The 12355-nt window shown below is 32.6% G+C and overlaps 1 protein-coding gene across 1 annotated transcript; it reads left to right on the top strand.

Moving 5' to 3' along the window:
* Window positions 1-386: 386 nt before the first annotated feature.
* LOC115980218 lies at window positions 387-8128 on the top strand. Its single transcript, XM_031102493.1, has 6 exons — window positions 387-758; window positions 1020-1608; window positions 4236-4323; window positions 5203-5402; window positions 7453-7589; window positions 7717-8128. The coding sequence occupies exons 1-3, from the start codon at window positions 387-389 to the stop codon at window positions 4274-4276; spliced, it is 1002 nt and encodes a 333-aa protein (XP_030958353.1). The 3' UTR covers window positions 4277-4323; window positions 5203-5402; window positions 7453-7589; window positions 7717-8128.
* The last annotated feature ends 4227 nt before the right edge of the window (window positions 8129-12355 follow it).

Here is a 12355-nt window from a genome sequence, read left to right as displayed (position 1 = left end):
ATAATTTTTGTTGTGTGGTATTTTTTTTTTAGAAAGTTGCGTGGTGATTTTTATTAAGTATGTGATTGTTTTTTGTTTTTAAATTTTATTTCATAGCTCATTAATATTAGATTTTTAATATTTTGTACTCATTAACTCAGAGGAATACGATGGTGCATGGAGGACAGATAAAGAATCCTTGCTGGCTGAACAGACGTGCAACAGACTACTTGGACGAGTTCAGAAAGGCGTAGGAGCAGCTGGTTGTTTCGAATACAACTTCAAACGGACACCATTGGAAGCCTCCACCTCAGACTATGTATAAGTTGAATTTTGACGCAGCTGTGTTCACGGAGTAGCAGAGTTCTGGAATTGGAGCAATAATTCGAAATGCACAGGGGCAAGTAATGGCTGGAATGTCAGCTAAAGGGCCCTATGTCAGAAATAGTGAAGAGGCAGAAGCTTTGGCGTGTCGACAAGCAGTTGTTTTTGCCTTGGAAGCTGGATTTTCAGAGCTTGTAATTGAGGGTGATAACAGCACAGTAATGAAAGCCATCTCGGGTTTGTCTTACCATAATTCCTTGCTTGGGCATGTATATGAGAATATTTGTGCTTACCTAAATGGGATGCAGCTGGTTTCAATAAGTTGTATTAGGAGAGGGGGGAATATGGTTGCGCATTCTTTAGCAAAGTATGCAAAAAATATTAGTGATGTAGTCTATTGGTTAGAGGACTCACCACCACCTGCGGTGGAGGCTTTGTACCAAGATTCTTTACATGTTAGTGAATGAATGAATGAATGCCTCGTTTTCAAAAAAAAGATATATAGATGTGTTTGCTTCATGTACAATTACAAAATGCATGACAAAATGGTAATTGCAAGTCAAAAATGGTAATCAATTAAAATTGTCTTCTTTTATTTTTATTTTTCCATCAAAATAAATCTGTCTTCTTTTATTTTTTCCACCCAAAATTTTACAAAAATTTGTTTCCCTCCTAACGTGTTTCACTTAAAAGCCAAAATTCGACTTTTAACTTAGGTTTTTTACATAGGTTTTTTCCTCTCTAAGCCGTCACTCTTCTTCTCTCTTTCTCTCCATCCTCATCGGCCATCCTCACCAGCCACCGCCACCGCCACCGCCAAAGCTCTTTGGCTCTCTCTATCAATCGAGCGCCACCCCGATGAAGTAACCGCCGCCACCGCCACCCCGACGTCGTCTTCTTCCTCCAACAATCAGAAGAAGTTGGAGGACGATTTCGACGCGTTCACCGCTTTGAAAGCCGCCGATCTGGCGAGGCCGCTGAGGGAGGCGCAGATCCCCTACAAGATCCACATCGTGAAGGATCACGACATGAAGGAGAGGCTGTGCCTCGAGGTCGAGAGGCTCGGACTCAGTGCTGTCATCATGGGAAGCAGGGGATTCGGCGCCGTTCACCGCGGCAACGATGAAGGTAGGCTCGGCAGCGTCAGCGATTACTGCGTCCACCGCTGCATCTGTCCCGTCGTCATCGTCTGCTATCCCAAAGATAAGGATGCCGTCGCTGAAGCTGTCCTCACCGTCAAGGAAGGGGAGGAGGACGATGAGGCTGTGATCAAGACTGTCCCCATTGAAGGTGTCCATGAGAAAGGTTAATCAATTACTTGAACCGTCATTTCTTTAGATCATGTGATTAATTGAGTGGAATTTTGGTTATTGTTTCATAACTGTGTGTGATTTTGATGAGTATTTATATTTATTTACGGTTTTGAATTTTCATATTATGCTAGTTTGGTGTGAATTGATTGAGTGGAACTTTGTGATTGGTGATGGATTGGTTTTGATGCTTAAACCAAGCTGATAATATTTTTGTGTGATTGAAGATTGAACCGAACTGAGTGAGAGTGCATATTATGGCAAAGGATGCCATTTAGAGCATATAGGTTTTTTTTTAGTAATCTTTCGTTTCAGTGTTGGGTAGATCCAATGTGTATGGTGGTGTTTTTTTATAATTTTTTTATTTTTAAATAATGCAAAACTTTTTATTTAAGTTATATAGTTTTTAATGATGATTTGATGGGGTTTTTGTGCTGTTTGGATGAGGAGAATTTTTTGGGAGGAGGAAAGAAAAGAAATCTTTTTATTTTTGGGGGGGAAGAAAATTGTGAAATACTTTTGAGTTTTTTCTAGTTTTGGGATTTTGGAAAACCCAAATAAGAACATAACTATACGCGTCTGTGTAGCTCACAGAGGCATAGGATTTCATTAGAGTTATAGTGAAGCTTGATTGTACAACCTTTTCAATGAGAAGTTCAAGTTGGGATAATTTGCAATTAGGATATGAGAAAGTAGTGCTTTATATATGCTCAAAAAAAGAGAAAAGGTTAAAGTAGGAATCTCTAATTTCTAATTTTATTATTTGCAATTAAAAAGGGTTTTTTTGTTTTAGCTCAAAGTGGCAGCATTATTTTCAATGCCAGTTACAATTATATTTTTAAAAATCTAATTTCTTTAATCAAAATAGGCTAATGAAAATCAGCCAATCCAAATACACTCTTAAACTCTATTGATGTTTTATAATTGTGTTGTGTGCTGTTGACTGGAAACTGATGGCTGTAATTGTTGATGTAAACCCTAATGAGTTGATATATTAGATGATCTTGTGTTTGCTAGCAAACTTACTTTTTCCATGTTATTTTGGGTTGTCAATTGAAGATGGGTGAAATCAGTTGAGTAAAATTGTTTTTATTAAGCCTAGAGAGTGGAATTGCATAAAAAGATGGGCCTATATAAGTATGCTGTATGAAAATGTTGGCCCTAATGAATATGGGTTTTGTGAATGATTTGAGACCTTAATCATTGCCTGGTTGCCAAGAAAACTAAGAAAAAAAAATTGACCCCAAATCTAATATGTGTCAATAGTCACTCGTTGTTCCAACAAAAGTTTTTATGCAAATCAAAGGAGACGTGAAGATAATTACAAAACAATAATTTTTTTTTTCTTTTTTAAGCTTCATCTTGGCTATATTCCCAAATATCAATGTTTTGGGGTCATTAAAATTTATTAATCTTTATAATAGAAACAGTACCTTTAGAAATTTATAGTAGAAACAGTACCTTTAGTTGTAGAAATTTATTAATCTTCTAGACTTATATGATAAATAAAGAGTTTACAGGATCAAATTTATAATAAAATTTCAGAGGTGAAAATAACAAAATATTTAATATTTCAATCTAATAATAACTAAAATTCTTGTTCCTCAAAAAATGATAATAACAAATAAGTTATTAACAAATCGGGGGAGGGGGGAATTGTTTTTTAGTTGGATTATATATAGTTAATGGGCAGTTAGCTTACAGATTTTAATATTTCAATGCAGGTTGGATATAGGCACATTGATTGTGCTTAAGTTACGACAATGAGAAGGAGGTAATTTTGCATAACACCAGATATTGTATATCATTTTAGTTGCCATTTCATATCATGACATTTTGTTAAGCCATTCAACTTTGGTCAGATCTACTCTCAAGTGTTTTTTTTTTTTCCCTAAAAATGTTTCTGACCAAAGTTTGACAATGGTTAAAAAGTATTATTAGAATTGAAATTTATGCATATTTATGAAAGAAAAACCAGCTGTGACCAAATTTTGACAATGGTTAAAAAGTATTATTAGAATTGAAATTTATACATATTTATGAAAGAAAAACCAGCTGTCCCCAAGTTGCAGGGGTACTATATAGTGCATTTCACCTTTCATGTCACTGTGTGGTCTATGAAGCTTACTGCTTGATTTGCTAAGAAATTACTAAAAGCTAGCAGAAGTAACCATATTCCTTAGAATAATTTAGAAATGGTCAATAGTCGTCTCTTTCATCTTCATGGCATAGCTCACTCCTGATATTTTCTAAGTCAACCAAGTGTGGGGCAATGTTAGGATTTAGTTGTGAGCAATTTAATAAATCATGTTAAATATAAATAATTTTTTTGATTTAGATTGTATAGGGAGCTTGTTGATTCACCTCCAAACTCTGGTTTGTTCTAAAAATTATTTGACTGCAAACTGTACTAAGCTTTCTTTAATGAAACTTTAAATAAGGTGCAAGAGCCTAATGGCTCAACTAGCATCTCTTGATGTTTCCAACAGAGACATCCAGCCATCAAGGGTTCAAAAGAATCAAAACTCCCCTCCCCTGATTATCTAATTATCAATAATAAGAATAAGCTGCATTTTTTATTGGCTGTTCTTGGTATCTAATTGGAACTATAACTTTCTGCAGGTGTACTGATCACATGCCAGAAGATGTACCAAAGGCATTAGATAAAACCTTGCAGGAGTTGGAACTTGACTATGTGGATCTGTATCTAGTATGTGTACCACACTTAAGAGTGCCATTTTTTTTTTCCTCTCCTTCACGTTAATTTGGTTTTTTTTTTTTTTTTTTTTAAAGAAAAAACTCTTACTTTTTTTTTTCCTTATCCAAAAAAAAACTCCATCACGAAAACTCTCCACGTGTTCCTTGCAATAACTTCCTAGTAAATATTATTAACAGCCCAATAACGGTGGTCACTAACTACAACAAACTTCTCCTAAATTCAATTTTGCTATTGAAATTTTACTAAAAAATAATTGAAGCGTGGTATTTTTTATTCAAATGAATTCCAGCTTTTTATTTTTATTTTATTCCAACTTCTCATCATACCCACTTACAAGTTTTCAACTAATGGAGATAAATATGTAAATTAAAACTCCTATACTTTAAGACCCACAAACTCATGTACACTTTGCTAGTTTCTCTCATTCTTCTTTAGATTAAAGATATTCAGTTTAGTTCTAAATCCTCTTCTTTCTTCTTCTTCTTCTACTTTTAGATTTGGTTTCTAAACAATTTAAACAGACTTTGTCAAAGCCTCTAATAGTTTTTCAGGTTGTATCTTTTGCAAGTTTTTATTTCTTAGAAGATGATGCTATAATTTAGTATTAACCTTTAGGGGAGGAAAAAAAAGATCCATTGAATAAATCTTATAAATAGTATATATATTAAAAATGCATAATGAAATTGTAACAATAAAACTACTTACAAAATACATGTGATGACCTTCACAAAAGCTATTATGAAGAAGTTGATGGATCAATGTAGGAAATTGAAATATTTACATCAGATAAAGCTGTAAAATAATTCTAAATAAACTTTTACGGACTTCGCTAATGTATTTTGTTACTAAGAGTGCTAATTTCTTCTAAAGATCCACTGGCCAGTTAGCATGGGCAGCGACTGTATCGGAAGCGACTGTATCGGAGGCTATCGGCTCTGGGAGCCAGCGGAGGGAGCGTGGCAGAGACGTTAAATGGTTACGTCCACAACGGCAATTCTGTCCATAAAGCAACTCTCGAAAAGTGCATTAAGGAGCTCCGCAAGTACGGCAGGTTTCAACATGCCCTCCAGGTACCCTTCCAAATTCAACTATTAAAGAAATTATAATCCAAATTTTGTTATTTCTTAGAGAGAGAGAGAGAGAGAGAGAGAGAGAAATATGCGCTTTGTTTTTATGCCAAAAAAAATTGTTATTCAATATGAGATTTTCATGTTTTTCAATTTATTTATTTCATTTGTGAGACTTGAGCTGTGTTTTTATACCAAAAATTCTCTCTTGCTAAAACTTTCCAACTAGATACTTAAATCTCATTGCTTCTAGTTGATTCTTGTGGTTAGGAAAGTAGTTATAGAAAGTACTCCATATTTTGTTTATTTGAATTCGAATTGAATTTTTATTGGCCCGAGAGCTCAACTGGTATGGCACCTCATTGGTGTTTTAAATTGAGACTTCCAGAGTTCAAATCCGTCTTCCTTATTGAAATTATTGAATGTTCAAAAAAAGACTTAGTTTTTATTGGTTTTTCAAATTGATTTATATTCTTGGTGTTTAATGTCATCCAAGTCATGGGACTTTTTGTGTATTAGGATCCGCTCCGTTTATTTTTGAAACAAAGTGAGACCATTTCGTGGTGAAGATTTAGGTTTTTTTTAAGAATCTAAATGATTATATGGTGCAATGTCATTTGAAATGCAGTTGGTGTTCCTTAACTCTGTGTATCTTTTGTTCTATTCCTTTTTTTTAATAATATTTCCTTATAACCTATCAAAACAAGAGTATGCAGGAAACTTAGATCCTTTTTTCCCCTGGTTGAAAGGATGGGATGGTTAATAGGGGTAGCCCTTTCCTATCCATACAACAACTACAACAAAGTCTTTGTCCAAAAAAATGTCTCAATGTCGCCTGGGAAATTCAAACTCTTAAGGGGAAACCCTATGTATAGCCCTTCCCTATCCATAAATTCTCTAATCTGGGTGAGATATAGAAGGAATAGGATGGGGAGATAGGATGGGAATTTAGGAAAAACTTAGGAATCAACACCCAACAATTGGAAAATTTCCAAAAAAAAAGTGTTTTCTGTGTTTACTGGGGCTCTTTGAAATAGGCTTGCAAGGATTACATCAATCAGGAAAAAATTTCAAAAACAAAAGAAAAAAAATCCCATTATCCTAAAAAAAATTAAAGTCAACATCAAAATTAAAAAATAAATTGGGTTCAAAAATAAAAAATTGTGGAAGAAATCATGAAATGATATTACTTGTACTCCTTGCATAAATATGACACGAAGATCCTTATATATCTTTCTACTAATATTTTTTTCAACATATTTATTCAAAATCTAGATGAAGGTTAAGTTTAATGTTGCTTGTTAAACTACCACTTGTCCTGAAAGTCTAAGCTATTAGGAAATAGAGAATTTAATCATTTAATTATTATTTTAACACCTCCCTCACTTGTGGGCCTAAATTCTCCTTAATGACTGGCCTCGACCTGGTGCAATTTGATGGGGTTGGTTGGGTGTGGATGTTCCGTTTTGGGCTTGGCTGAATTGTGGTGTTTTATTTTAAATTTTTTTTGAGGGCTAAATAGGGCCAGCTCAAGTGCCAAGTCACAGTTTTTATTTTTTGTACTGCTTTAAACAGGGTCGTTTGGTGCCAGCCCAAATGTCATATTTACATAGAAGAAAACCATTTGCCATACATTAATTAAAAATTTATACAGGCACATGGTTATGAACACAATCTGTTACCTAATATTGTAATTCCCTCACAGAAACCCACAACTTGAATCTAATTTACATTGAAAACCCAACAACGCATACATAAAGACATAGGTTAGCATTGGAACTAACAAAAAAAATAAAAAAAGAATTTGGTAGGAAGAAGAAATGTAACTTTAGCAGGAGCCATTGCAGTTTTGAATAATTCCAGCATATTAAAATAGCCTTAATAAATCAAATCCTTTCATTGGACATATGTGTTAAAATGTACGATGTGAAGTAAGAAAGATGACATATAATTTGGCCTGTTTTTTTGTTAACATAGATCTCTCTATTGGCTTTACTGGTTCTTTAAGTAGGCTTGGAATATGAAGCTGATTTTGTTCTCTACTGGGTGGCAGATTAATGTGACAATATATGATTGGGATATAATTGGGAAAAGCGCTGTTCTTGGTTCGGTGACCGTTCAAGTTGAAAGTGAAGGTCAAACTGGTGCACTGGTGCAGTATGGCATACATTGGATAGCACGTCAGGGCAGGTATCTCCCTTTTTTTTTTTTTTAATTTTTAATTTTTAATTTTTTATGTTGTTTCACTTTAATAGTGTTTTAACATCATTGATCATACTTTATAGAGACCAACACAACTTTGGTATTTGCTTGTCAGGTTTGTCTAGACATTAGAACAATAAAACTGTCCGCAAATTCTCTCAGGTAGCTTTTTGTTGTACTTTTTTTAAAAATGTTTTGCGTTTAATTATATTGGTTGACTCATCAATCTCTCCTTCTCTCTCTCTAAATATAGACACACACATATGTAATCCCAAATTGAACTGTTTTTGGGGTACATGGCTTTGTAATTGTGCAGAGAATGTACCCTCATTTTGGAAATTTTATGTGTTTTGTATCCTGGAAATTGTTATAGAACATTTTTATATTGTTTGTACTTTAATCTTGTTAAATTTGTGATGCAATCCATCTAGATAGTTAGCACATATTTCATTTGACTTGACTCCATATTATGTATAGTAATGATGCAGTAGCCTGATGTATTAACATTACTCATTAGCTTTCAGCAGCAGCAGTTAGAAGAATAATCTAGTAGTTTTAGTGTAAAATTGTAATAAGCAACTTTAAGTAACAGCTAGAGTTAGCTAGAGCTTTTGTAACTCAATTAGTTAGCAGCCAAGGCTATTAGCTAGAAGTTAGTAATTCTGTTAGCAGTTTGTACAGCTGGCATTAGGCCCTATGCTGAGTATGTTAAATTCCTTAGAAGTTCGTACTTAAGCATGGCATGTATAAATATCCCTAAGCTGTACAAATTATTCAGTTTTGAATGCAATTACATAGATTAGCCTAGTGCTATTTTCAAGAGATGTATTATGTTGCATTTTTGTTCATTGTTGTGCTCCTAATGTCTTAGTGGAGCTAAAATTATTATAGGTTATTTGTAATAGAAATGTGGTTTTAGGACCTAGGAGGATAAAAAAATAATAATAATAAATAACCTACCCGCCGCTAAAAGGCCACATGACCTGAATGACAACCTCATATGGCGGCGGTTTTTAGCCCGCCGCAATAGACCAAAAGCGTAGTCAGGACGGCCCGCCACAGTAGCTCCTGTTGTTATAGGCCAAATGTACCTTTAGTGGCGCTTCTGCCCCGCCGCAATAGCCCTTTTTCTTGTAGTGAAAATCATTGTGAATATCTAGGGGAAACTCTTCCAAAAATTCTTCCTCCCTCGTGTTTTTGGTATTAAAAAAATGGACATAAATTTCAGTATTATGCCCCCTAGATTTTTATTAAAATCATGTAATGCATTTTTTATTCCCTCTAATTACTCTTATATCATACATAGTTTATTCAATTAAAGTGTATTTGATGTATACCTAAATATATTATATTTTTATTAAATTGACTTGTGTATTTTTAGACTTGTTAAGACTTACTTTCTTTCCCATAAAAAAAAAAAAAAAGACTTACTTTCTTCTTCTTCTTTATTGTAAAATTGTAAAAGACTTATTTGATATAAATATTTTTATTTACATAAGAAAATATCATATGTTAAATAAAAATTACAAACATTCCATTTATAAGCAATAAAAAATATATATATATATATATATATATTTATGTGTATTATATTCTTTGGATTTAATTTTTTTTATATATTTTTTTTCTCAAAAAAAAATTATATATTTAGCTTAGCTCCTCCTAAAAATATTTTCTAGCTTTGCCATTAGCATCTACAACAACGTTACCCTACTTATGTACATGATAGAAAGAGTAGTATTTTAGACAATCAATACTGGATTTTGTGTCTTGGAGGATGTGGCCAAAAGCAGAGAAGGATACTTCCTCATTTTGAAGGGATTTTATTACAATCTCCTCAACCTTCTAAGACTATGTTGTTGGGTTATGTAAAGCCTAGCTAGTTTGTGTTTAATCCAAATTATGACTCGACACGATATAAAACTTTTACATTTTTAATAGGAGAATTTTTAGGCTTAGTCCATGGAGCAGAAGTTTGGGCCGATAGGCCCATGCTAGATATAAATGTTGTTGTGCACTCTTTGCATGAGATATAAATACCGTTATTTTATATTAAGGTTGGTTGTGTTGTTAATTTTGAGAAGAAAAAAAAAAACTGTATAAATGAGTCTTGTATTTATCATTGTAACTTTGTCGAAGTAGGCAAATTGTCGAACCAAATAATTTTTGGTGTTATGTGATAGCTTTGTGTTATTTTTCTCTCTGTTCTCGGCATCTCATAGATTTGGAAATTCGTCTTTATTCCCAACAAGTCTTATGGATATCAATGAATCAATATCCTGAACAAATTGTTTAGATTTATTGATAACTCTACCATGAAGTTTTTTTTTTTTTTGGATAAAATACCGTAAATTTATTAAAATCTTAATAATTTATTGATAAATAAAAAGGTTAAGATTTTGCTAAAACCTCAATATTTAAAAAAACATTTAATATAATTTATTACTAGTTTGAAATCTTATTTAATATTAATGACGTGACCAAATATAAACCACTAATTTATTAATAAATTGTCAAAATTTTAAGAAGTGAGTGGGAGAAAATTTGGTAGGAAGATATGCCTGCGTGCATTCATGAGCAGCAAATTACTTCTAATATACCAAATGGCTCTGTTTTGTAATGCTGGTGCCTCTTTATTTTGGAACGTATTGTTTCCGGGTGCTTTTGGAATATGAATGAAAGTTCGTAGTTTGGCTTTCAAAAAAGAAAAATTGAAGAAATCCGTAATAAAATTATCATAAAAAATTACAAATAATCTCAAAGGAAGTTTAAAAGGTAAAATTATATTATAATACGGTTTCAAGTGAACTTCTCTCCTAGTATATATATGTGAATTTTATACATGTGAATTGTAGTTATTGTGAGAATATGATATTGTAAGTTCGTTTTTATCTCTCATACAATGGTGGCTTAATTTAGTACAAATTAACTCAACTGATAAAGTCCCTTATGATCGAATAAGAGATTTAGAATTCAAACTCTACCTACACCAAAATTAATTGGTATTTTAATATACGATAAGAAAAATCAATATATTCATATGTTGAAACTCTATTGTATCCATTAAAAAATAAGTATGACAAAATCCGGGCACTACGACACTCTATTCGAATGACAACCAGGCTATTCATGCTTATTGGATCATTATATTTAAAGCTATGATAAATGAGAAGTAATATTGCAGCGACTAACGAGTAGTGATATTGTAATCGAATAAGATATTTGAAGTTCAAATTTCGACTACACCAAATTTGTTGGTATCTTAACATGATGATAAAAAAATCATTATATTCATACGTAGAAATTCTATTATATCTATTAAAAAATATGTATAATGAAATTCGGGCATTAAGACACTCTATTCAAAGGACAGCCAAGCTATTCTTGCTTATTGGATAATTATATTTAAAGCTATGACAAATGAGAAGTGATATTGCAGCAACCAATGATATCGGGTACAAACAATTGGTCCTCTCGCATGTGGTAGAGCCATCAAGGAATTCTTTAGGATAGATGTATCATATATGGGTCAAGCCATCAAGGTTTCAGCTCTTACAAGTTAGTATATTGCCAAAAAAAACAAATCACATGTTCCTCAATAGTATGATTGGAATTGGATACAAATAAACCATGAATTAAAAAAAATTCATATTTAATTTTATGAAATTATTTTTACTTTTGTTTCTGGTAGAAAAAGAAAAAAACTTAAGAGGGGTAGGCAAATCCTACACGCCACAAATACATATTATAATATCTTTCTCTCATTATCATTGCCTCACACAAAAGTAAACCTTATATACCTAATCTATTAATAAGATTTCTTTTGACGTGAGATGTTGGTAACTGTCATAAACTAAGTAAATTCAATTTCGAGATTGAAGTAAAATCTCAGCTGTAATTATACTTTTTGTGGAGTTTCGTATCTATAGTTAGAAAATAAAAATAAAAAATAAAAAACTTGACTTGATCAAGAAACCTCCTACCACTCTAATGCCCCTCTTAGTCATAACTTATAAGCTCATGTTACTTGCAAAGACAAAGAAACAAGCTCCAAGCAGAGTATCGAGAGAACCAAAAAATGACATTTAATGCATATGTTACAAACTAGTTAATAGAAAATGTGAAATCTCACCATTTGCTTCATTGGAAGATCGAATTGCTGACTATCATTGCAAATGTGATTCCAAACAACAATTTTCAGTGTTTAAACACTAAAAACTATGGTTCTTAAAAAAACAAACACATTTGGTAAATGTATTATTTTAGGAGTGTTTGAGTTATAGTGCTTATTTTAGAGTGTTTAGACATTGAATTTGGAATAATACTCGCCAGTTTTCAGATTTCAATCAACATTGCTCAATGGTACTTTTGTAAATATTTTGAAAAACATGGGATCCATTTGATTAGACAACATACAAAGCTTCATTCTTCAATTCCAACCAAGGGGCCCACTTGTCAGATTTAAAAAAAAAAAAAACACACACACACACACACACACATATACCAAATACACAATTATGTTTTTTCAAACTTTGAAACATGGTACCACACACTTTTTTTGCTTTATGAATACTATAAATACATGTTTTCACAATAATTTTTAAACCACAGTTTTTATATCATTTCACACTTTGAAATAGTTCAATCAACTTGTTTCCACCTAATTCAAGAGACTTCAAATTTGAAGAGACATATTGGAAGTTGAGGGGGCTATTGAGTTGGTTTTGGTCTATATATAGATCTGATAATGAAAA

This window comes from Quercus lobata, chromosome 3 (genome assembly GCF_001633185.2).
Source record: "Quercus lobata isolate SW786 chromosome 3, ValleyOak3.0 Primary Assembly, whole genome shotgun sequence".
Taxonomy (NCBI): Eukaryota; Viridiplantae; Streptophyta; class Magnoliopsida; order Fagales; family Fagaceae; genus Quercus; species Quercus lobata.
The sequence above is the reverse complement of the archived record's forward strand: the minus strand, read 5'-3'. Positions and strand labels throughout refer to the sequence as shown.

Excerpts from the sequence above, each read along its gene's own strand:
- LOC115980218 (XM_031102493.1), top strand. The coding sequence starts at position 387 with ATGGCTGGAATGTCAGCTAAAGGGCCCTATGTCAGAAATAGTGAAGAG. Across the intron at positions 759-1,019 it reads TGTACCAAGATTCTTTACAT|GTTTTTTACATAGGTTTTTT; the intron begins GTTAGTGAATGA and ends CTTTTAACTTAG. Across the intron at positions 1,609-4,235 it reads TGAAGGTGTCCATGAGAAAG|GTGTACTGATCACATGCCAG; the intron begins GTTAATCAATTA and ends AACTTTCTGCAG.